Genomic DNA, 27347 nt, shown 5'->3' on the forward strand with positions numbered 1-27347 from the left:
TGGAGGGATGGTTAGATTCTCTCTTGCTAGAGATGGTCACTGATTGACACTTATAGGACATAAATGTTACTTCATGAATGTTTGCAGCTTTGAAAGTCTAAAGAAAGATATAACATGAAGTTAGGGATAATCCTATGTGACTATTTACTCCACGCCCTTCGTTCCCAATCCATAATATGTATTGAGCAAAAGACAATGTTACTACAAAGAAATAAGGCATTTCCTTATTTTAGAAGACATTTCAGTTTATTATGTCATTTTTGTAGTATTTTAGTACACAGACAATATGGCAGCCCTCAAAGTAAACTGCCTCTTTATATTGACCAACCAAGTAAATAACAAAAATAAACTAACATTGTACATAGAGTTTCAAAATTACATAATTATGGAAATGTTTCCGTCACACACACCACTTTTCTCCTGCAAAATGATGGAGATTTACAATCAGTGAAAATAATATTACCTATCATGTCATTTGAGTGCAAAGGTAGTCAACTTAAATAATTAATAGATGGGAGTTCACATACAGCAATTGTTTGGAGTGGTTTATTTTCAACTGCCTTTTTGACTATTTGGAGTCCTGCACTATTCATCTGTTTTTTTTTAGATTACTTACATTGTGGAAACAGGCCCTTCGGCCCAACAAGTCCACACCGACCCGCCGAAGCGCAACCCACCCATACCCCGACATCCACCCCTTACCTAACACTATGGGCAATTTAGCATGGCCAATTCACCTGGACTGCACATCTTTGGACTGTGGGAGGAAACCGGAGCACCCGGAGGAAACCCACGCAGACACGGGGAGAACGTGCAAACTCCACACAGAGAGTCGCCTGAGGCGGGAATTGAACCCGGATCTCTGGCGCTGTGAGGCAGCAGTGCTAACCACTGTGCCACCGTGCCGCCCACATTAGTAAGTAGTTTTCAGAGCCAAATTAGATCATGTGCGGGTGGCCTCTCTCACACCTTGCTGCCCGTGATAGGAAATCTGGAGAGTTGATTAGGTGCAACCTGGATTGATTGTCCACCGGTCAGTAGGTGATTCTCCTTTGCCTTGATATTTGTGAAAACTGAGCATTTTTTTTTTAAAACCACTGATGCAAATTGTAAAGTCATATTACATGGAGTGGCAGCACATCTCAAGGGCTACATGGCTTATTCCTTCCTTTCATTTGTTTTTCCTAACCATCACCAGAGCATAGAGATGTACAGCACAGAAACTGACCCTTCGCTCAAACTCATCCATGCCAATCAGTTATCCTAAATTAATCTAGTTCCGTTTGCCAGCATTTTGCCCATATCCCTCTAAAACGCTTCCTATTCACATACCCATCCAGATGCTTTTTAAATGTTGTAACTGTACCAACCTCCACCTCTTCCTCTGGCAGCTCATTCCATACACACACCACCATTTGAGTGAAAAAGTTGCCCCTGAAGTCACATTACATCTTTCTCCTCTCACCTTAAATCTATGCCCTAGAGTTCTGGACACCCCCACCCCGGGAAAAATATCTTGCCTATTTACCCCATCACTGCCCCTCACGATTTTATAAACTAATGCACACTTAGAAAAAGCCAGTTGAAGCAATAAATTATTCAAACATACTGGAGCCTGCCTTATGAGATCAATTTTTCCCATTAGGATGTATAGGCAAGAACGAAAGACATTTGCATTTAGATGGAGTGTTTTATGGCCAAATGGATTCCCAGTCAGTGAAGCAATTGTGAAGCATCATGGTTATTGAAACATAGTAGCCACATTTATGCACAGCAAGATCTCACAACCTGAGACAACTAACCAGGTCACTTCTGTTAGCTATAATGTTTGAGGGTTACAATTGGCCCCCCTGACTCTTGGAATAGTGGTGTGGGATCTCATACATCCTCCTGGGGGGAGAGCTAGCATCCCCAACAGTTCAATTCTTCTCTAGTACATGGTAGTGCACCAGTCGCCATTTTGAATTCAAGTCTCCGGAGTAGGTTACAAACACACAATTTTCTGACTCATCTGGAAGTGTTACAGTTACAGAATTGATTTACTCACCCCACCCTGTACTGCTTTAACAACTTCTTTTCGTAAAACTGTTTCAGGTATGAGCCTCTCCTTCAAAGGAGATCAACCTCTCAAATATCTGACTTAGTGCAGACAATGCCAGTGACTGACTCTGGGCTGACGATGTGGGGGCACTTTTAAGCAAACCCATGTGATGTGAAACTCCAGGGATCAGATGGAATGCTGTTTTGGCAACTGTTGATTCCAACAATCAGTAAAAGCAGGCAATTGCAAAAGTAACATTGAATGGCAGGATATTTGAAAATGAAACCTATGGAGTAAAAAAAAATCAGCACTCTTACCCAATTCAGTGGATTTCCCACTCATCAAGTAAGGTTAAAGATGCCCCCATAACAGTAACAACAAATGGGATATGCTTGGAAACAGTAAATTATATACTTTAGGTATAGGAATTGTAGATGTTCTTCAGTTACTCATTGAACACATGTGAGTTAGAAATGCTGTTTCCTTTTTATACATGTTGTATAATTTTAAAATTCATTTCACATTAGCTTCAGAAAGGAAGTGAGGTCTGTTGTAACATCAATGGCAATAAATGACGGCCACTTATAAAACACATGTTCCCAAGTTTCTCACATAGTGACTATGCTATTCTCCCATTCTTCTTCTAGTGTGGATACAAATGATGAGGTCAGCGGCATACACACCTTCAGAGGTGAATAAAGAAAGCCCCATAAACCTGCCGTTTTTACTGAACAATCAAGTTCAGTTTTGAGGTCAGTAATAATGCTTTTTACAACATACCAGTATCAAACTCCCCTAGATTCTACATAGTTGGTTTTAAACATCTAAATGAACAACCTTCGTACCATGACAAACATCAGGAGAACAAATTCAGTGACTCAAATTTTGCAGTTCCATATAAGCATTCATTGTCTGAGTTCCAAAGCTATCTTTTGTCTGGAATTGTGGCCATTAGAAACAGGAAAAGACTGACCTTAAGTTCTAACCATTCACGATTAGAAACAGGGACAATATTTATCCTAACAGTCTGAACTTCCTGCATTGAATCACAGAAGTGTTACAGCGCAGGAGGAGGCCATTTGGCCCACTGGGTCTGCACTAGCTATTCAAATGAGTATCATGGCCTACTGCTAATCCTCTGTTTTCATCCAAATTGCTACGGTCGTGAAATCCTCTTCACAGACTCTTACGATGCAAGTGATTTCTTAGGCATTGCGAAAAGAGGAGTGTCAGATATTTATTCCTTCTTTGTCAAGAAAGAAATAGGAATAAACAAATGTAGCCTCAACTATGCATCCTATGGTCCTGTTGCCTTCTTGAAAAAGCCACATACTGTTCTGATGCCAGAATGATGCCATAATCAGCTATCCACATTAACCCTACATCATCTGGATGTTAATATCCATTCATTTATATTCTTACTGGTTATTCACTTCTCCAATTTCATCAATTTATCCATATTAAATGACCATCTATACTGCTTCCTTAGTATTTGTACCTGTCCGCTACATTTGTAACCACTAACCATCAACAAGCATCTTTGTTTACCATCCCCAGCAAATATGCATCTTTGTTTCTAAATCTATAATCTTCTATAAAAAATAATTTATAAATTCCTTTACAGTTGCATTTTGTTGTGCTATGATAACTCAAGCACTCATCCCTAGTCATATAAAAATGCAGCACCTTTATACAGTTACCCTTCTATCCTATACTTTAGTAAATGGCAAATGCTATGCTCAACTGGAATTACTGAATGTCTATTGAGCTTTACTTTATTACTTTGAAGCATTGTAATTTATTTGTCAGATATAAATAATATCCCATAAAATCATGCTGGCTTTTTAAAAATTTGTTCATGAGATGTGAGCATTGCAGGCTGGGCTAGTATTTATTGTTGACCTTAATTGCCTCAGAGGTAAACAATATTGCTATCAATTTGGAGTCACACGTGGATCGATTGAGGTAAGGAGGTCAGATCTTCTTCCCTGCAGGACATGAATGAACCAGATGGGTTTCTGTGACAACTGACGATGACAAATGTTCACCTTTAGTCTCACGTGTTACTCCAGATTCTAATTTGGTTCAAATTTCACCATTTGCTGTGATGGGATTCGCAATCATGTCCACAGAAAATTAACCTGAGTTTCTGGATTACTAGTCCAGTGATGTTACCATTATGTTACCATTGGTGTTCCATATTTTTCTAAGTTTTAATTATTTGCTCCTTCAGGTTGTCAATATTTTATCCACCACAAATGGCAGCATCTCCGCCTTGTAATTATCTTCACAACCCATTTTGAAGAAAATAGAGTTCGCTGATGAAATATCACACAATAAATGCACCCAACCACCAGCTTTACAATCACAAGCTACCGTGCTGCAGTCAAGTTTAAAAAGCTTAAGAAGTTTAAAAAGAGAACTACGCAAATTATCCCATCAGATACATTTCAGAGTAAAACAAGTCCTTGCTCTATCCAAACTGGATTTGATCCTCATAAAGTGACAAGAGGAGTAGGATTGCCCAGCCAACAAGTAATCCCAAATTTTGCAGAAGGAATAGAACCCAAGGGCTTTTGCTCTTTGCTCGCATCAATTCTGGAAGCTAAAAGGAAAAGGAAAATTAAATGAGGTGTGTTTTCAAAAACAACATTACCTTTCCATATCGAGCGCATTGAGTTATATTGTGCATTGTGAGTTTAAAAGGCTGCCCTGAGGGTTGAGAATTCTTTCTTTCTTTCTTCCTTGTTTCAAAGTTTTATCTATTAGTAGAAATGTTTCCCTGCCACTTTCTGTTATCGTATTTCTTAGTTGCTGTGTGTCACAAATTTTACCACATCTTGTAAAGTTGATGTTAATGACCTTGCAGTACAGGTCGGTCAATAGTAGGTGTTGTGATTGTACACTTCACACTGAATATCATTAATTAGCATTCCTCCTAGATTAACAATCCCTTGGAGCAGTGTCGCAATAAAAATAAAACAGAAAGACAGGTGCTACTTGTGCAGGACATGAGCATTCTATTACAGTGCAGAACAGTCTTCCCATGCCCCAATTTATTCAAGTACATTTATTTGTCTGAGTAATTTCATAAATTGTTCTGGTTGTGATACCACAGTTGAGGTGAGAAAGTCTTTACATATCTTTCAGATTTTATATAACAAAATGACTGTCCAGGGCAAACATTGTGTACACTAAGTGCCTGCCAATTATGCTGGAGAGAGTTACCTGCCAAATCACCAGAAATATGAAGGAATAATTGTAGAATTGTTTCTTAAACATTATAGTATATTTTACTGAATGTTTCAGTTTGATTTGGGGCTTATGGTGACCATTATTCTATCTGCAACTTACTGGACACTCTTGTGACCTTCCAAGAGTGTCCGACATTAATTCACGGGGAAACAATAAGGCACATTACCTGGCCATTGCCATTTACCTAGTTAATAAGGTAAGGTTCGTTCTAAACTTCCTCTATTGATTATAAGTTTGTTATTAATTTTACAGCAACTTGAACTAAGCTTTCTACTTTAGTACTGAGTGGGTGTCCAGATAAGTTGGGTATGGATGCTGGGGCAGTTGCTTGCTCCTCCTGCAGAATGTGGCAGGTGGGAGACATGGCACACGTCTCTGCTGGCTACATCTGTGGGAAGTGCACCCAACTCCAGCTCCTTGAAAACCGTGTTAGGGAATTGGAGCTGGAGCTGGATGAAATACGGATCATTCGGGAGGCTAAGGGGGGATTAGGGAGGAGTTACCGGGAGTTGGTCACTCCTAAGGCTCAGGACAAGGATAGATGGGTTAAAGATAGGGGGAGGAAAGGGGACAGACAGACAGTGCAGAGATCCCCTGTGGACATTCCCCTCAGCAATAAGTATACCGTTTTGGATACTGCTGGGGGGGATGACCTACCAGAGGAAAGCCATAGCAGTCAGTTGTCTGGCACTGAGCCTGACACTGTGGCAAAGAAGGGAAGGGGGCAGAATAGAAAAGTACTCGTGGTAGGGGACTTGATAGGGGAACTGACAGGGGATTTTGTGGTCAGGATCGGGATTCCCGGAAGGTATGTTGCCTCCCTGGTGCCAGGGTCCGGGACGTCTCCGATTGGGTGTATAAGGTTCTAAAGGGGGAGGGCAAACAGCCAGAAATCGTGTTACATATTGGCACTAATGATATAGCCAGGAAAAGGATCGAGGATATAAAAAGTGATTTCAGGGAGTTAGGATGGAAGCTGCAGAGCAGGACAAACAGAGTAGTGTTCTCTAGTTTACTACCGGTGCCACGAGATAGTGAGGCGAGGAACAGGGAGTGGGTGCAGCTTAACATGTGGCTGCGCAGCTGGTGTAGGAGGGAGAGCTTCAGATATGTAGATAATTGATATGTCTTCTGGGGAAGGTGGGACCTGTACAAGAAGGATGGGTTGCATCTGAACTGGGAGGGGACCAATGTCCTGGGTGGAAGGTTTGCTCGAGTAGTTTGAGAGGGTTTAAACGAGTATGGTGGGGGGGTGGGAACCTGAGCTGTATACTGGATGTGAGAGTTGATGCAGATGAGGCAATAGCAAGAGGTAGACCAGTTAGTGCGAAGGATTTTCTTGGGAAGGAACCAAGGGATCAGTTAAAGTGTGTTTGATTTAACACAAGGAGTATCAGAAATAAAAGTGATGAACTTAGAGCATGGATCGGTACCTGGTGCTATGATGTTGTGGCCATAACAGAGACATGGGTTTCTCAGGGGCAGGAATGGTTGCTGAATGTTCCAGAGTTTAGAACATTTAAAAAGAATAGGGAGGGGGGAAAAAGAGGAGGGGTGTAGCATTACTAATCAGAGAGGGTATCACAGCTACAGAAGTTTCCATTGTCGAGAAAGATCTGCCTACCGAGTCAGTATCGGTGGAAATTAGGAACAGCAAGGGAGCAGTCACCTCGTTAGGGGTTTACTACAGGTCCCCCAATAGCAGCAGGGAGATGGAAGAAAGCATAGGTTGGCAGATTTTGGAAAAGTGTGGACATAGTAGGGTTGTTGTAATGGGTGACTTTAACTTTCCCAATATTGATTGGAACCTCCTTCGAGCAGAAGATTTGAATGGAGCTGTTTTCGTAAGGTGTGTTCAGGAGGGTTTCCTAACTCAGTATTTGACAGACTGACAAGGGGAGAGGCCATTCTAGACTTGGTGCTCGAAAACGAGCCAGGGCAGGTATCAGATCTTGTGGTGGGAGAGCATTTTGGTGATAGTGACCACAACTGCCTCACATTCAACATGGCTATGGGGAAGGAGAGGATTAGGCAAAATGGGAGGATATTTAATTGGGGAAGAGGAAACTATGATGCGATTAGACATGAGTTCGGAAGCATGGACTGGAGCAATTGTTCCATGGTAAAGGCACTATAGACATGTGGAGACTGTTTAAGGAACAGTTGTTGCAAGTGATGAATAAATATGTCCCTCTGAGACAGGCAAGAAGTGGTAAGATAAAGGAACCTTGGATGACGAGAGCAGTGGAGCTTCTAATCAAAAGGAACAAGGTAGCTTATATAAGGTGGAGGTAGCTAGGGTCAAGCTCAGCTCTAGAGGATTACAGGCAGGTGAGGAAGGAGTTCAAAAATGGTCTGAGGAGAGCCAGGAGGGGGCACAAGAAAGGCTTGGCAGAACGGATTAGGGAGAACACAAAGGCATTTTACACTTACGTGAGGAATAAGAGAATGTTCAAAGAGAGAGTAGGGCCGATCAGGGATAGCATAGGGAATTTGTGTGTGGAGTCTGAGGAGGTAGGGGTAGCCCTAAATGGAGTTTTTTGCTTCTGTCTTTATGAAACAAACAAACTTTGTAGTGAATGAAACCTTTGAAGAGCAGGTGTGCATGCTGGAATGGATAGAGATAGAGGAAGCTGATGTGCTGAAAGTTTTATCAAACATTAAGATTGACAAGTCACCAGGCCCAGACCAGATTTGTCCTCGGCTGCTTTGGGAAATGAGAAATGCAATTGCTTCGCCACTTACGAAGATCTTTGCATCCTCGCTCTCCACTGGAGTCGTACCTCAGGACTGGAGAGAGGCAAATGTAATTCCTCTCTTCAAGAAAGGAAATAGGGAAATCCCTGGCAATTACAGACCAGTAAGTCTCACGTCTGTCGTCTGCAAGGTGTTAGAAAGGATTCTGAGGGATAGGATTTATGACCATCTGAAAGAGCATGGCTTGATTAAATGCAGTCAACACGGCTTTGTGAGCGGCAGGTCATGCCTCACAAACCTTATCGAGTTCTTTGAGGATGTGTCTAGAAAAGTTGATGAGGGTCGAGCTGTGGATGTGGTGTACATGGACTTCAGCAAGGCATTTGATAAGGCTCCCCATGGTAGGCTCATTCAGAAGGTCAGGAGGAATGGGATACAGGGGAACTTAGCTGTCTGGATACAGAATTGGCTGGTCAACAGAAGACAGCGAGTGGTAGTAGAAGGAAAATATTCTGCCTGGAAGTCTGTGGTGAGTGGTGTTCCACGGGGCTCTGTCCTTGGGCCTCTACTGTTTGTAATTTTTATTAATGACTTGGATGAGGGGATTGAAGGATGGGTCAGCAAGTTTTCAGATGAAACAAAGGTTGGAGGTGCCATTGACAGTACAGAGGACTGTTGTAGGCTGCAGCGGGACATTGACAGGATGTAGAGATGGGCTGAGATGTGGCAGATGGAGTTCAACCTGGATAAATGCGAGGTGATGCATTTTGGAAGGTCGAATTTGAAAGCTGAGTACAGGATTAAGAATAGGATTCTTGGCAGTGTGGAGGAACAGAGGGATCTTGGTGTGCAGGTACACAGATCCCTTAAAATGGCCACCCAAGTGGACAGGGTTGTTAAGAAAGCATATGGTGTTTTGGCTTTCATTAACAGGGGGATTGAGTTTAAGAGTCGTGAGATCTTGTTGCAGCTCTATAAAACCTTGGTTAGACCGCACTTGGAATACTGCATCCAGTTCTGGTCGCCCTATTATAGGAAAGATGTGGATGCTTTGGAGAGGGTTCAGAGGAGGTTTACCAGGATGCTGCCTGGACTGGAGGGCTTATCTTGTGAAGAGAGGTTGACTGAGCTCGGACTTTTTTTCTTTGGAGAAAAGGAGGAGGAGAGGGGACCTAATTGAGGTATACAAGATAATGAGAGGCATAGGTAGAGTCGATAGCCAGAGACTATTTCCCAGGGCAGAAATGACTAACACGAGGGGTCATAGTTTTAAGCTGGTTGGAAAGAAAGTATAGAGGGGATGTCAGACGCGGGTTCTTTACACAGAGAGTTGAGAGAGCATGGAATGCGATGCCAGCAGCAGTTGTGGAAGCAAGGTCATTGGGGACATTTAAGAGACTACTCGACGTGCATATGGTCACAGAAATTTGAGGGTGCATACATGAGGATCAGTGGTCGGCACAACATCGTGGGCTGAAGGGCCTGTTCTGTGCTGTACTGTTCTATGTTCTATGTTCTATTTACATGTGGCTTCTCAGCTGGAGTGCATAAATGAAGCTGGAGATTGATGAAACAGTGTGATTTTTTTAACCATATTTCTGCCATGGTTTGAGGGAAGACATCTATGTGGGTTTAGCATACACCATGCTGAACTGAAAGCATCGGCAGGTGTGGCATCATCGGGTATGAGATTAAGATATTCAGGCTACAAGGATAATTTGAAGCGTTTTACAGGATATCAGCTGAATCAGTATTTTAGGTGTACATTTGTGACGAGACACAAGTATTTAGTTTCAAATATGAGCAGCAAAAATCATATAAAACGTCTGTACATAAAGATATATTTACCATATCGCCTAGAGCCACATATAGGAAGAGTCCTGTTGCTACTGTAAATATCCATTGCTGTACTGTCTCATTCGTTGCAACAGCCAATGATATGTAGAGTCCAATAAAGGCAGTCAAGGCACTGACAAAGTTCATAATAACAGCTTTCTTCACAGAAAGTCCACTGTGCAACAAAACTGCAAAATCACCTAAAGTACAAAAGAGGACAAACTCATTATTGTTGTCAAAAAAATCTAAATAAGGACATCTTGTGGTTCCCAGAAATTCAGATTAATCACATGTCGAAGATTTACCTCAGAAGGTGTTTCTGCGATCTCACCAATTGATGCAGAATGATATATTATTAGTTTTGTGCATAGACTGTAGAGCAGTGGTGAGTGATGTGACACCTGGATACTTAAGTATGCATTTGCAAAACAATATAGTTCTTAAATATTTTTGAGTAGTGTAACACTACAACAGTCAGCAAAACCATGACGCCAAAAGACTTTTGTGCATTTCATTCAGTACACAGGCACCTTGGAACAGCAATAGATTTCCCTCAGTGCCTTAACTTTCAGTGCCATATTTTGAGATGGAATATGTTAACCATTTCAGTATTGGTACAAACCACTGACTGGTTCACTTCCAGGAAAGAGGGTAGGGGAGAAGAAACTACAAACAGGAAGGGTCTCTGATAAGGTAGGAGCAAGCGAGATTAAATCGCCAAAGGGGTGGTGTTTTAAGGAAAACAATGCCAGACAAAATTAGAGTTAACGGATGGTAAAGGTGTAAAAGGAACTGCAATATATTCATTTTTCTGAACAACTAGATAAAATGTTCCAGTTGTGATGTCAAAATTTTTTACAATTTTAAACGCCTCAATAAAGTTACCTCTTAATTTTCACTGCTCCGAGGAGAACAAGGTAGACAAGCAGAAGGCTGGAAGAACACAGCAAGCCAGGCAGCATCAGGTGGTGGAGAGGTCACCGTTTCAGGTATAACCTTTCTTCAGGATAATAAGCCCAATCTCTCTAACCTTTCCTTGTATCCAAAATCCCTCATTCCTGATAGAATTCTAGTAAATCTCCTCAACACTCTCTCCAGGACTTTAACATCCTTCCTTAAATAAGGTGGCCAGAATTGAACACAATACTCCAAATGTGATCTGACCAATGATTTACAGAGAAGTAACATCACTTCCTTGCTTTTACACTTCAAGGCTCTATTTATATACCCAAGGATCCTAGAAGTTTTCTTAACAACTGTTTCAATTGCCTGGCTACCTTCAGAGAATTATGTACTTGAACCTCTACTTCTGTACTTCTGTCAAAGTTGTACCATTGAGCCTGTATTTTCTCTCCATCTTCCTTTGACCAAAATGCATCACAGCACATTTCTTTTCACTGAAATTCATCTGCTGGGTGTCTGGCCATATGGCCAATTTATCAAGGTCTTTCTTAAGTCACTCAGCATTATACTCACAATTCACTATTCTCCCTAGCTTAGTATCTACAAATTTAGAGGTTTTGCCTTCAACACCCATTTCCAAATCGTTTATATAAATTACATTAAATACAGTTCAAGAATTATGTACAGTAAGCAAGTCAACCTGTTGGAAATGAACCGATGCAGCATCAGAAATATGAGGGAATAGCCTTATAGTAAAATCTCAAACACTATTGTATTGATTTACCTTCAATATAAACACCAGGAATTATGATCTGATCTATATCCTTGCTTCCAAAACTGTTACATCCAAGGACTCCCAGTTCTGACAATGGGTGACCAGTTGGAAAAATTTGTTTGTCTCCCTGGATGCTTCCAGATTCGCTGAGCCTCTCTCGAATTTTCAGTTTTCATAGTCAAGAAGTTTTCTGCTCTTTCTAAATAGGTTCTTTAACAACTGCCTGAAAGTTTAGACAGGACTTCTGTTTCATGTCGCAATCAAAAGGCAGCCTGGATACTTTATACAAGTCTTGGAAATTTGACTCAGAATCCAAACGGATGTGAGACATAATGTGGAGATGCCAGCGTTGGACTCAGGTGAACAAGGTAAAAAAATCACACAACACCAGTTTATAGCCCAACAGGTTTACTTGGAAGCACTAACTTTCTGAACGCTGTTCCTTCATCAGGTAGTTAGTAAGGCAGGATCATAGGACACAGAATTTGTAGTAAAAGATTGAAATGTCATACAATTGATGCGATGTATTGAACAAACCTAGACCACTGTTAAGTCTATAATCACTTAGAATGGGTTGCAGGTTTCAATTCATTAATATGTAAATCCTAGAATGTCTTTCAAGTCACATTCCTTAGATAACTCAAGGTTTTGTAAAATATGGGACATCTTAGCTCAGACAATGCATTAAAGGTGTAAGAACATAAGAACACAAGGATATAGATCAGATCATAATTCCTGGTGTTTATATTGAAGGTAAATCAATACAATAATATTTGAGATATTATTATAAGGCTATTCCCTCATATTTCTGATGCTGTGTCGGTTCATTTCCAACAGGTTGACTTGCTTACTGTACATAATTCTTGTACTCGATTTATTGTAATTGATATAAACAACTTGGAAATGGATGTTGAGGGCAAAACCTCTAAATTTGTAGATACTAAGCTTGGGAGAGTAGTGAATAGTGAGGATAATGCTGAGCGACTTAAGAGAGAGCTTGATAAGTTGGCCATATGGCCAGACACCCAGCAGACTCAGATCCACTTAGCTGCACTCTCACTGTAACCCCTAATGCCTTTATTGTTGAAAAAAAAAACTATCTAGCTTTAAAAGCGTTTACTGAAGTAGCACCAACTACTTCCCAGGACAGGGAATTCCATCGATTCACAATCCTCTGGGTGAAGAAGTTCCTTCTCATTACAGTCCTAAATAAATCTGTTCCCCCTCATTGAGGCTATGCCCTCTTGTCTTAGTTTCACTTGCCAGTAGAAACATCCTCTCTATGTCTATCTTATCTATTCCCTTCATAATTTTATATGTTTCTATAAGATTCCACCTCATTCTTCTGAATTCCATTTAAGATAATCCCAATCGACTCAGTCTCTCCTCATAAGCCAACCCCTTCAATTCTAGAATCAACCTCGTGAACCTCCTTTGCATCTCCAGCACCCCTCCAAGTGCCAGTCCATCCTTTCTCAAGTAAGGAGTCCAAATCTGCACACAGTACTCCAGGTATGGCCTCATCAGCATCTCATACAGCTACAATATAACCTCCCTGCTTTTAAACTCAATACCTTTAGCAATGAAGATCAAAATTCCATTTGCCTTCCTAATTACTTGTACCTGCAGACTTCTGTGATTCATGCACAAGGACACCCAGGTCCCTCTGCATAGCAACATGCTACAACTTTTTACCATTCAAGTAATAATCCTCTTTGCTGTAACTCCTGTGTGTTCAAGACTTCTTATTTAGCAGATTGTATTCCATCTGCCAGACCTTTCCACACACACTTAAAGTATCTTTGTTCCTCTGCAAAGTTTCACAGTCCTCTGTACACTGTGCTCTGCCACTCAGCTTTAGCATAATCTGCAAACTTTGATATACTACACGTGGTCCCCAACTCCAATTTATTTATTTAGATGAGTTTCATATCTGTTTGTATTCCAACCTTGAGTCAGACTAGTCCTATTTCCAAAGGATGAATTTATAAAATCTCACATAGACTGACCGCCTCTGAAAACACAAATTCACCCCATAGACTTATTTGTGTGTGTGCATTGAGAGACAGAGTGTGTGTGTGTGTGTGTGTGTGTGTGTGTGTGCGTGCGCGCGCGCGCACGTGTGAGGGGGAGAGAATGTTCTCCAATTCATATGCGCACACACATACACGCATACACATAAGTTTATGGGGTGAATTTGCATTTGCAGAATTGTATTTGCAGATACATTCTATTTTGTTAAAAAAGCACACAATCAGTAGGCAGTCAGTCTATGTGATATTATATAAATTCCTACATTGGAAATAGAACTAGTCTGACTCAAGGTTGGAATACATACAGACTCTAACCTCACACCTTTAATGCATGGTCTGAGCTGAGATGTCACTTTTTTTTTATAAAACCTTAAGTTATCTCAGGAATGTGACTTGAAAGAAGTTCGAAAATTTACATATTTTTGAATCTAAACCCGCAACCCATTCTAAATGATTAAATATTTAACAGCAATCTAGGTTTGTTCAATATGTCACATCAATTGTATGACACCTTGATCTTTTACTGTACATTCTGTGAGCTATGATTTCTTAGATTCCCCACAGTGTGGAAACAGGCCCTTCAGCTCAATAAGTCTACACCAACCCATTCCCTTACATTTACCCCTGCACCTAACACTATGGGCAATTTAGCATGGTCAATTCACCTAACCTGCACATCTTTGGATTGTGGGAGGAAACCAGAGCTCAAAAGTTTGGGAGAAGATTTGTAGCTCGGGTGCTCGTTGTTGTGGTTCTGTTCGCCGAGCTGGGAATTTGTGTTGCAGACGTTTCGTCCCCTGTCTAGATGACATCCTCAGTGCTTGGGACCCTCCTGTGAAGCGCTTCTGTGATCTTTCCTCCGACATTTGTAGTGGTTTGTCTCTGCCGCTTCTGGTTGTCAGTTCGAGCTGTCTGCTGCAGTGGCCGGTATATTGGGTCCAGGTCGATGTGTTTGTTGATTGAATCTGTGGATGAGTGCCATGCCTCTAGGAATTCCCTGGCTGTTCCCTGTTTGGCTTGCTCTATAATAGTAGTGTTGTCCCAGTCGAACTCATGTTGCTTGTCATCTGTGTGTGTGGCTACTAAGGATCAGCTGGTAGTATCGTTTCGTGGCTAGTTGGTGTTCATGGATGCGGATCGTTAGCTGTTTGTCCGATGTAGTGTTTTGTGCAGTCCTTGCATGGGATTTTGTACACTACATTGGTTTTGCAAAAGCGGAGCACCCGGAGGAAACCCATGCAGACACGGGGAGAATGTGCAAACTAAAAACCTTTTGCATCTATGCTGTCCATATCCCTCTATTCCCTGCCTGCCTTCATTTACCTGTCAAGATGCCTCTTAAACATTGCTATTGCATCTGTCTCCGCCACCATCTCTGGCTGTACATTCCAAGCACTTACCACCCTCTGTGTGAAAAACCTGCCCTCTCCCATCTCCTTTAAACTTTCCCCCTTTTACTTTAAACCTATGTCCTTTAATAATTGACATCTCTACCAATGCCCCTCATAATTGTGTAAACCTCGAAGGCAAGACAAACAATCTCAGGGTGTATTATGCATAAATTAACCTTAGGTGGATGAATGGCAGGTTGTGTACAGAAGAAGCTTTAATGATTATTGGAACATTATTGCTCTGCATTGTTTCACTGCTTTTGGGGAGTCTATGGAGTTTGAAGCTGGACAATTGACTGATTCTGAAGAGCATTACTTTGACACTAATGCCACATCCAAGATCTACCACTGCTTATCCTGGAGGTTCCTTTGGAACTCTCTTCCTGAAAAAGTAGCGTAGTCAGATTTTTAAAATTATTTTTAAGTTAAAGCTCAATCAGTTCTTGAGAAACAGGGGTGAAGGGCTGTGGATTTGAGGTCAGAATCACACCAGTTCTGATCTTATTAAATGATGCAGCTGGGTGAATTACCTATGCTACTCTCTGTTGCACATAAGAGTGTTCATGTGCAAGATAAAAGGTTGATCCCTTATGAAGAATACTGCTGTGCTTTATATTTCTCTGTTTATTTCAGTGTGATAATACAATTTCTACTTGTGGCGAACGACACAGCACCAATTGATGTTCTCCACATATTTATTTCCATTTAATATTTAAGCACACAACTTAAAAGCATGAGGACCTCAACACAAAACCATACTCGACAGAATAGTTTTCTTACGTCTAACTGTCTTGTAATAAAGGAAAATCTTTTGATTAGATTACTTACAGTGTGGAAACAGGCCCTTCGGCCCAACAGGTCCACACCGCCCCGCCGAAGCGCAACCCACCCATACCCCTACATCTACCCCTTACCTAACACTACGGGCAATTTAGCGTGGCCAATTCACCTGACCTGCACATTTTTGGACTGTGGGAGGAAACCGGAGCACCCGGAGGGAAACCCACGCAGACACGGGGAGAATGTGCAAACTCCACACAGTCAGTCGCCTGAGGCGGGAATTGAACCCGGGTCTCTGGAGTGATAAAAAAAGTACCCATTTCATGTGGAAGCTCGTGGCATAAGATTGCGAGTGTTGTGGCAAGTCCTGTCTTCCAGGAAACAGAGAACGCCGCTCCTAGAGCCAGTCCATCTGCAAAGTTATGGATACCATCGCCAATCACGATCATATATGGTAGCACCCTCAAGCCTGTTAGAGAAAGGAAAATCAACATGTTAGGATTACACTCAAACAATCTGTTACGATATAATTCTTCCAAGTGATTCATCAATTCCATTAGAAACAATATTTTACCAACTGGGCAATTGTAGCTGCAAGGCAGAAGTGGGTACTGCAGACGCTGGAGATTAGAGTCACGATTAGAATGATGCTGGAAAAGCGCAGCAGGTCAGGCAGCATCCAAGGAGCAGGAGAATCAACATTTCGGGCAAAAGCCCTTTATCAGAAATTGTAGCTGCAAGTCCAATAAACAAGGGTATCCTTGCAGGATATTGTAACAAGGGTGTAAGTAGGTAAAACTTTCTTCAGTACCTTTTTTTCACAGGTTGGTACATCGGTACATCTTGTAAATAATGTAAGGCATGTTGTGAATAGTGTCACATAGCTCATCAAAAGTGAACAAATACTGACAGACTGCAGACTATGAGCCAACCAAATTGTAAGTTCTGTGTGATTCTAGACCGACAGAAATTAAACTCACTGCAATGTTTCACGTTAGCGATGTATGGAAATGAATAAAACAAGAGCCCTGAATTTTATTCTTCTATCTCACAGAAACTTTATTGCAATTCTAGGACAAGTCTGACAAAGTCTGGCAGTAAAGATGAAGTCACTCAAATTCAAAATCTTGTCAATCTGACAAAATTCAACCAAACTAACCTTTAGCGTGATGTTGACCAGAATCACTTTCTAAGGACACTTCTGAAGCTGTCTAAACAAGGAGACAGAAACAAGTGATTATTATCTGGTTGGATTCAGGGAAGAGAAAAGAAAATTCAAAATGAGAAGTAACATTCAAAGAAAAGAAAGGAGGAACAATAGATTTAGAAAAATAGACATGAAAGAATTTTACCCATCATTGCTTATCTGACCCAGAATATGATTAATCCTGTCAGGTGGGGTCACTATGCAATGGCAAGACTCCAGAAGCTAGATTAGATTAGATTCCCAACAGTGTGGACACAGGTCCTTCGGCCCAACCAGTCAACACCGACCCTCCGAAGAGTAACCCACCCAGACCCATTTCCCTCTGACTAATGCACCTAACACTATGGGCAATTCAACACGGCCAATTCACCTAACCTGCACATCTTTGGACTGTGGGAGGAAACCAGAGCACGCGGAGGAAACCCACGCAGACACGGGGAGAATGTGCAAACTCCACACAGACAGTCGCCCGAGGCTGGCATCGAACCTGGGACCTTGCGCTGTGAGGCAGCAGTGCTAACCACTGAGCCACCGTGCCGCCCTGTAAAAAAGTAAAAAAGCTAGTAAAAAAGTACAGGTTAAAACAGAAATTGCTGGAGAAACTCAGCAGCTCAGGCAGCATCTGTGGAGAGAAAACACTTATGTTTCAAGTCCAGCGACCTTACTTCAGAACTGCTGTGAAGTTCAGCAGTTCTGAAGAAGGATCACTGGACTCGAAATGTTGGCTGTTTTCTCTCCCCCGATGCTGCCAAACCTGCTGAATTTTTCCAACAATTTCAGAGTTCCAGTATCTGCAGTTCTTTGTTTTATTTATACGAAGGTAAAGATTCCCAGCAGTGTTGCTGCTGCCATATTAGTAGCAGCAGAGACCAATTCCATCAGCACTTGTTGAGAAGAACTATTTTCAGAAGGTTTCAATAATGTCACACATAAGAGATTAGAATGTAAACGTGGAGCACATGGGATTTTGGTAGTGTACTGACACGGATAGAGAACTGGCTGACAGACAGGAAACAAAGAGTAGGAATAAATGGGTCATTTTCTTAGTGGTAGGCAGTGACCAGTGAAGTAATACAGAAGTCAGTGCTTGGACACCCAGCTGTTTATAATATATATTAATAATTTAGCTGGGAGAATTAAGTCATATCTCCAAGTCTGTACATGACACAAAGCTAGGTTGAAAGATGAACTGTGAGAAGGATGCGGAGATGCTTCGGTATGCGTTTGACAGGTGAGTGAGTAGGCAATGTGAAGTATAATGTGGAGGTGCAATAAGACTTGAGTGTCCTTGGAGACCAATCACTAAAAGTAAGCATGCAAGTGCATCGGGGTGAAGAAGTCAAAGAGGATTGGAGGACAGGCACAGGGATCTCTTGCTGCAATTGTACAGAGATTGGACGAGGCCAAACTTGGAATATTGAGTACATCCTCCTTATCTGAGGGAGGATGTGCTGGCTACAGAGGAAGTACAACAAAGGTTTACCAGACTGGTTCCTGGAATGCCAGGACTAATGTATGGAGAGAGATTGAATTGGTTAGACTTTACTCATGGGTTTTAAACAAATGAGGTGGGGGATCTCATAGAAACCTGTAAAATTCTAATAGGACTAGACTGGGTAAATGCAGGAAGGATGTTCCCGATGACCAAGGAATCCAGAACCAGGTGTGACAGTCAGGATATGGGATAGCCCATTTAGAACTGAGGGGTGGAGAATTTTCTGCCAACTTTTATAGGTGTGCCATCGAGAGCATTCTGTCTGGATGTATCACTACCTGGTATGGTAACTGTACCATTCAAGATCGGAGACGGTTACAGAGAGTGGTGAACTCGGCCCAGACAGTCACAAAGGCCAACCTCCCATCTATAGAGTCCATCTACCAGGCCCGCTGTCAAGGAAAGGTCGCCAGCATTCTCAAAGATCCATCCCACCCTGGCCATGTTTTTCTACAACCTCTACCATCGGGGACAAGATACAGAAGCCTGAACACACGCACCAGCCGGTTTCGGAACAGTTCCTACCCTCCTGTTGTTCGAATACTGAATGGACACACAAACATTCGCCTGTACCTGTTATTTTTGTTTTTGCTGCTGTTTACCTATTATTTACTATCTATGCTACTTAGCTCTGTGATCTGCCTGTATTGCTTGCAAGACAAAGCTTTTCACTGTGCCTCGGTACACGTGACAATAAATTCAATTCAATTCAATTCAGAAAGTGATGAACCTATGGAATTCTCTGGAAGCAATAGACAGCAATTGATGCCAAAACATTGAATGTTTTCAAGATGGCGTTGGATATAATTCTTAGGACTAAAGGGATCAAAGGGTATGATGTAAAGGCAAGAAAAGGGTACTGGGTAGAATGCTAGCTATGATCATATTGAATGGTGGAGCAGGTTCGAACAGCCAACTCATGCTCCCATTTTCTTTGTTCCTATTAAGAAAGAAGGCACCTGGAATGAATGGAGGCTGTGCTACCTTCTAAATTACAGCCTGGAAAACCAGTAACTGGGCTGGAAAGAAGAAAAGTTCATGTAGGTTCTGGTTTGACCCAAATCCCTCTCTCCCTGCATTGCCCACTAACACCCTCATTTACATGCTGTCAGCAGGAAAATAGCAGGTGAAAGCAATCCTGAAAGGGCTGAGGGAGAGAGAAATCCAGCCATCCCAATTTTGCAGCATTCCTGTTGTGATGTATGGATAAAGGTTTCCAACAATAAGAAAAGTCACTTGGCCATTCTGTGCCAATTGAGTTAGGGAGTTAATTACAAGGGCCTGGCCTTAGGTCTGACTCCTCAAAATCCTCAATTACTTTCCCCAACAGTCCTCTTAATGTTATTGTAATGGATAGTGCTTCTTTCACACAATCAAGTATTAACCCTTTCAGACCCTTCCAAACTCATATATACCAAAAGTAATCACACTTATGCCTATTCTATTTTCTGTTAGCCAAATAATCCTCTATCCTTGCTACTATCGCACCCTACACCATGGCCTCTCATTTTGTTTGGTGTTCTTTGAAAATTACCTTCTGGAAATCTAAATGAACCACACTTGTAGCTTCCCCTTTGTCAGAGTTAGATGTTAGTAATTCAGTCAAATGTGATTTTGCTTTCAGAAACCATGTAGACTCTTCCTGAATGTATCAAAATATTTCAAGTGCCCTGCTATAAACTCCTCAATAATAGATTTCAGACTTTTCCTTAAGGCAGCTATTAAAGTAACTGGCCTGTAGTTTGCTTTATTTCCTTCCTTCCTTATATTTAGGAGGTAATTTTACTAATCTGATGGGGGTCTTTCCAGACCCTAAGGAATTTTAGGAAATTAAACCAATGCACCTATTATCTCAGTAGCCACTTCTTTTAATACTAAAGAATTAACGAGTTTTGAGAAGATTTGTGGCTCAGGTTGAGGTTCTGGATGGTTCTCAGCAACAAACCCAAACAAGCAGACAAAACACGTCCAGAAACCCTAGCCACTCTCCCCTACATCAGAGACATCTTGGAAATGACTGCCAGACTACTCAGACCCTTGGCATCATGGTAGCCCACAAACCCACCAACACATTAAAACAGCAGCTAATGAACTCGAAAGACCCTATACAGACAATGAGCAAAACGAATGTCATTTACAAAATACCATGCAAGGACTGTAACAAACACTACATTGGACAAACAGGCAGAAAACTAGCTACCAGGATACATGAACATCAACTAGCCACAAAAAGACGTGACCCTTTCTCACTAGTATCCTTACATAGAGATGAGGAAGGACACCACTTCGACTGGGACAACACATCTATCCTAGGACAAGCCAAACAGAGACACGCACAAAAATTCCTAGAAGCAAGGCATTCCAACTGGAACTCTATCAACAAATACATTGAATTAGACCTCATTTACCACCCACTGAGAAAAAGAACAGGAAATGACATCACCACAGGAAATGACATCACCAACTCAAAGAAACCCAAACATATAAATAGAAAGCGCTTGCTGAAGGTGATACCTAGTAGGGTGATGAAATGTCTGGAAATGAACCTTCCAGTTCAGCAAGCAAAATGTTTGAGTATGGAATGCACTGCCTGGGAATGTGGCTGGGGCAGATTCAATTGAAGCATTTAAGAGGGCACTGAATGATTTTATGGATAAAAATAGCATGCAAGGGTTTGGGGGAAAAAGCAGGAGATTGCATTAGGTAGTGATTTACTGAGCTGGTGCAGGCAAGATAGGCTGAGCAGCCTCTGACGCAATGGAATATCTCTGTGATTCCTGATCATTGAATACAGTCAGGGCTGAATTATAAGAATTTTTTTTTGATCTACATGGGAATCATGTTTGTGGTGGGGAGGAAGGCAGAAGAATGAAGCTGAGACCACATTCAGATCAGTCACAGTCTATTAAAATGATGGAGTATTCTGCAGTCCATCTCAGACGGTATGCATTGCTGCTACACAGCATTGGTGGCAGAATGAATGAATGCTGGTTGATGTGGTGCCAATCAAGCCTAAACGATGTCAGGAGACGTGAAAACCTAGTGGTATTATCACTGCTGTTAATCCAGAGAGGAGGAGAAATTAAGAACTGCAGATGCTGGAGATCAGAGTCAAAAAATGTGGCGCTGGAAAAGCACAGGTCAGGCAGCGTCTGAGCACCAGGAGAGTTGCTGTTTCAGGTATAAGCCCTTCATCGTGATGAAAGGCTTATGCCCGAAATGTCGATTCTACTTCTCCTCAGATGCTGCCTGACCTGCTGTGCTTTTCCAGCGCCACATTTTTTTGACTGTTAATCTAGAGGCCCAGGTATTGCTGTGGGCACCTGGGTACAAATCCAGATCGTGGAATTTGAATTCAGTAAAAATCTGGAATTAAGAGTCAAATGATGACCACAAATTTATTGTCAATTGTCCCTTCAGGAAGGAAATTGGCCGTGATGTGACTCCAAACCCACAGCAATGTGGTTGACTCTTAACTCATCGTATGAATGAATATTAAACAAGCACTTTGAATGTTGTTGGAGTTTGACTCATCCAGGCAAGTGGAGAGTATTCCATTGCACTCCTGACTTGTGCCTTGTAAATGGTGGACAGACTTTGGGGAGTCAGGAGGTGAATTACTCTTGGCCTCTGACCCACTCTTGTAGCCACTGTATTTACATGGTTAGTCCATTTGAGATTCTGGTTAATGTTAATCCCCAATCAAGAGATTCAGTGGTGGTAATGCCAAAGATGGTCATTTTCTGCCATTTTTATGGGACAAATATTACTTTTCACTTTTCTTTTCCCCCAAGCCTGGATATTGTCACAGTCCTGTTGAGTTTGAACATTGACTGCTTCAGTATCTGATGAGTCACGAATGGTACTGAATATTGTGCAATCAACAACTAATATCCCCACGTCTGACCTTATGACAGAGGGAAAATTGTTGATGAAGCAGTTGAAGATAGTTGGGCCTAGGACACTAACCTGAAGAACTCCTGCAGAGATATCCTGAAGGTGAGATGAATAACTTCTAAAAACAAGTCATCTTTGTTTGACTCAAAATAATGGAGAGTTTTCCTCTGATTGCCACTGACTGCAGTTTAGCTGGGGCACCTTGATGCCACACACTGTTCAATGCAGTGTTGATTTCAATGCCAATCACTCTCACCTCCCCAAGGCAATATTTGACTGAGCATGGCATCAAGGAGCCAAATCAGAACTGGAATTACTGGGATCTGTCTGATCTGATCTAATCTGGTGTCATTATAGGCTGAATCAACAAGGTCAATTTATCTCCAGTGAGTTAGGAAGCTATGGGAGTTGCACAATCACTAGCTAAAATTTCAGTTATTATGTGCCCCAAAGTACAACACTTACTAGCTCCACCTGGGATGTTGTCTTCTTTTTCTCCTGTTTGTTCTTCCGCCCGTTTTTAAACGCTTGAAGCGCCAGCACATGATCACAGTGATGACCATCTTGTTCACCCTATAACCAAACACAGAGCATCGTGAAAACCAGAATCTGGAATTCAACTTGACATAATGATACTGTGCATTGTCTGTCTTACTGTTTGAGCTCACAAAGCAGAACTTCATAACATTAGATTCTAGGATTAATTCAGAAATCCCTGTTATGGCTGGGAAAAAAAAAATGACATTCTATCAACATGCAGGATAGGCACAAGATTATCTGATTGATTATCATTGCCACAGAAACTAAAACTGAGAACAGTCATCTCCAAACCTTTTGTTTAACTGCAAAAGGCAAGTTGATTCTCGTTGGTTGTGGTGTGGCCATATTGGAATCTATTCAGAAACGTTGTTCCCCTATGCCATTGTTTATTAGGTAAAGGTGCAATACCTCTATAATTTCTTTTTGTTTGTACAGAACCAGGTCCTGCATCTAAATCTGACATAGCTTCTAGTAATTTTAATTTTTGACGATGTGTGCCTTTGTTTTATCCTGTTTCTCTTGAAGAGAGGTGTTGTAACCCTGGTTTCAAGGAAATGCTCCATGCAAAGCAAATAGCCTTAGGATTTTTTTTTGTTAAGTAGGCAAAAGGAGCATGTGTGGGTGGAGTCAGGCTCACACAGACACATGGTTTTGGTTTTGGTTTCAGTTGCTGCAGTTGGGGTTTTGGAATTGAAGCTGCTACATATAGCTCTCTCTCTCTCTCTGCAAACTATTGAGTGCTCTCTCTAAGCTCGATTCCTCATGTCGGTGTTCCTTCTCCTGGACTGGAGGAGACAGCAAGTGAGGGAAAGCTGTTTTGCTGAATTTGTCTTTGCAAAAGTTCTGTTTAAGAGATGCTGCTATATTGAAACTGTTAATGAGTAACAGTCAATTATTTAGTAATTTGTTAACTATTTTGATAGAGTTAAAGTTATGCAAATTTTTTTATTTGTTTGTATTTTAATTGCAGTGTAAGAATAAAGTGTGCTTTGCTTAAAGAACAACTTTGTTGGACAGCACTTTGCAATTTTCCATCATTCAGTTAGACTGCTCATTAACAGGACTGAGGAGGATTCAACTATCTCTTCATTATTATTTTTATTACATCTGAACTGTATGGAGAAGAAGTCACATAACCCAAAGAACATATATCCAGAGACACATCAACTAGGGTTATTACCTCAGGTCTTCCATTGTGAAGAATCATTACTTTTAAAAATATTTACTCACAGCATGTGGGCACCACTGGCTAAACTAGCATTTATTAACCATCTCTATTTGTCCTTGAGAAGGTGTTGGTGAGTTGCCTTCTTAGAACTGGTACAGCCCATTTGGTGTAGGTAGACACCACAAACGTTGTTCTGAAAGGAGTTCCAGGATTTTGACCCAGTGACACCGAAAGAACGGTGATATATTTCCAAGTTGAATGGTTTGCAGGTGCTGGTGTCCCTGTGTATCTGCTGCCCCTGTTCTCCTTGGCGGGAGAACTGAAGAAGGGTCACTGGACCCGAAATGTTAGCTTTGCTTTCTCTTCACAAATGCTGCCAGACCTGTTGTGTTTCTCCAGCAATTTTGGCTTTTGTTTCAGATTCCCAGCATCCACAAGTTCTTTGTGTCTTTTCAAGGTCCAGATGCAATGAGGATTAGTGGACATTAGATTTATACGAAGTCTAAATAACTTTTTGGTCACATTTATTGACACTGACAGTTTTATATCCTCATAGTTAAAAATCACACAACACCAGGTTATAGTCCAACAGGTTTAATTGGAAGCACTAGCTTTTAGAGCACCTCTCCTTCATCAATTGTGTCCTCCACAACCACCTGATGAAAGAGCAGCGCTCCGAAAGCTAGTGTGCTTAAACCTGTTCAGTCCAACACCGACATCTCCAAATCATATATCCTCATCGTTTGGTTTGAGATTTTTTTTAATGTCCAGGTCTCTGGGATCCTGGTCAGAGGCCTCGTTTATCTCCTATCTCCTTTCCAGTTTCCCCTAAGTGACTGGTCAATCTAACTTGCCTCACGACTGCACGGTCTTCCTTGCTGAGGCCTGCTAACTGAAAATTACAGACATAACTCCGAGCTCAGGTTCAGGCGGCCTTTCTATGTACCTTGCTGCAATACCGGCAGTGGCCACTTCTTATGGTGGCACTGTTATTACTTGAGAACTGCCATCCTGTCATTGGTCAGAAGCTATCCGAAACAGGGCTTTCTGTTGATGTGCTACCTCAAGCATGTTTACATTATGTGAGACAGCCATTGGGAGTGTTAGCAGACTCAGGAAAATAGGAACCACTGTTAGATCCAGCTGGTAGAGATTAGCAAGATGAAAAATTATAAGAATGTGTGCAGATAGAGGTGATTCTCTTCCTTCAGAGATATATAATATGAATCATAGTGTTCATATCATAGTATCATAGCAACGTTGAACTCCTACAGTGCAGAGAGAGGTTGTTTGGCCTATCGAGTCTGTACTAATCCTCCAAAGAGCAACTCACCCCATCCCAATAACCTTGCATTTGCTATGGCTAATCCACATCCCTGCACGTCTCTGGACACTATGGGCAATTTAGCAGAGCTAATCTACTTAACCTGCACAATTTTGGATTGAGAGAGGAAACCAGAGCACACAAAATAAACTCATGCAGACACAGGAAGAATGTCCAAATTCCACACATTCACCCAAGGCTGGAATCGAACCCGGGTCTCTGGCAAAAAATACATCATAAAGTTTTCAATTAATTACTACTATTTGAGAGTGGAGAATGCAATGCATATAATATTGAATAGGTTTCACATGTGATGTGTGCATAATCACTCCTTAAAGAGATACTAAAAGTTGTAGTTGGTGACTATATGAACTATGTAAAAGAGAAAGGCTGTTCAATGATTAGACATATACTCAGTTTCTTATACACTTTATTAAAAGGAAAAATACTCACATCTTCATCTTTTATTAATATATTGAATATCTTCTCTAACAGGAAGAAAGCATAGATGCCTCCAATAACAGCCAGTAGCTTCCAGGTGTGAGAGACTGACTGGTGATCGTGATTGTCCTGGTGACTATGTAAACCAAGAAACTGAAACAAAGGTACAAAATGGATCATTATTTAGATATTCTTATGTGGAATTAGTTTCTAAAACTTACATCAGGTTTCTCTGTTTAAATTAAGCCAGCTCCACCTTTTTTTTAAATCTAATCTTACCAACATACCATTTTACTTCTGTTTTCCCATATAGGCTTATCTAGCTTCCCCTTATCTATTCTAATTTCCTACAGAGAAGGAAGTTCCTCCGAATTCCCTGTTAGATTCACAGAATGCTGCTGATGGTATTAAGTCCACTAGGAATAAGTGTTCTTGGTTCCCTGGTTGATGTATTCCATGGAAGTATAGAAAACCGAGAGAATGCCATTCAGCTCTTTGAACCTGTTCTGCCTTTCAATAAGATTATGTCTGATCATCCATTTCAATAACCTGCTGCCACTTTCACCCAATAACCTTTGATTCCTTTAGCCCTGTGAGTTATATCCCACTCCTTCGTGAAAACTTTTAATGTTTTGGCCTCCACTGCTTTCTGTGGCAGAGAATTCCACAAACTCGCCACTCTCTGGGTAAAGAATTTTCTCCCCATCTCAGTCCTAAGTGGATTACCCAGTATCCTTAGACTTTAGCCCTTGACTTTGGACTCGCCGGTCATTGGGAACATCCTTTTGATGTTTACCCTGTCAGAGCCTGTTCGAGTTTTATAAGTGTCGATGAGATTCCCACCTCATTCTTCTCATCTCCGGTGAGTATAGTGCAAAACAATCCAGTCTTTCTTCAAATGGCAGTCCTACCAACCCATCAACCAGTCTGATAAATCTTCACTACACTCTTTCCAAACCCAGAACATTCTTTGAGGAGAAAGTGAGGACTGCAGATGCTGGAGATCAGAGCTGAAAAAATGTGTTGCTGGAAAAGCGCAGCAGGTCAGGCAGCATCCAAGGAGCAGGAGAATCGACGTTTCAGGAAGAAGAAGGGCTGATGCCCGAAACGTCGATTCTCCTGCTCCTTGGATGCTGCCTGACCTGCTGCGCTTTTCCAGCAACACATTTTCAGCCCAGAACATTCTTCCTCAGGTAAAGATACCAAAGCTGCTAACAATATTCCAGAAAAGTCTCCTCATAGCCATGTACAACTGCAGCAAGACACCTCCACTCAGATCCTGTACTCAGATCCTCTTGCTAAGAAACCTAACATACAATTTGCCTTCTTCAACAACCTATAACTGCATGCTTACTTTCAATGACTGGTATACAAGGACACACAGGTTTCAATGCACCTGTCACTTTCCCAATCCATCAGATAGTAAGCTGCCTTCCTGTTTTTACAACCAGTGGATGATTTCACACTTACCTACATTATATTTCATCTGCCATGTATTTGCCACTCACTCAACTTGTCCAACCCACACCGAAGTGTCCCTGTGTCCTCCTTGCAGCTCACCCTC

General features: G+C 41.5%; 1 protein-coding gene across 1 annotated transcript in view; it reads right to left on the reverse strand.

The window, feature by feature from the left end:
- Nucleotides 1-271: 271 nt before the first annotated feature.
- slc39a4 (solute carrier family 39 member 4) overlaps nt 272-27347 on the reverse strand; it is a 70604-nt gene continuing 43528 nt past the window's right edge. Inside the window, exons 7-12 of the mRNA XM_072576452.1 lie at nt 25796-25936; nt 22776-22883; nt 16871-16922; nt 16028-16180; nt 9842-10029; nt 272-4646 (exon numbers count right to left, since the gene is read on the reverse strand). Of these exons, the coding sequence (XP_072432553.1) occupies nt 4515-4646; nt 9842-10029; nt 16028-16180; nt 16871-16922; nt 22776-22883; nt 25796-25936 (774 nt within the window). The 3' untranslated portion in view covers nt 272-4514. The remainder of the gene's footprint in view (nt 4647-9841; nt 10030-16027; nt 16181-16870; nt 16923-22775; nt 22884-25795; nt 25937-27347) is intronic.

Source organism: Chiloscyllium punctatum, chromosome 8, assembly GCF_047496795.1.
Source record: "Chiloscyllium punctatum isolate Juve2018m chromosome 8, sChiPun1.3, whole genome shotgun sequence".
NCBI lineage: Eukaryota > Metazoa > Chordata > Chondrichthyes > Orectolobiformes > Hemiscylliidae > Chiloscyllium > Chiloscyllium punctatum.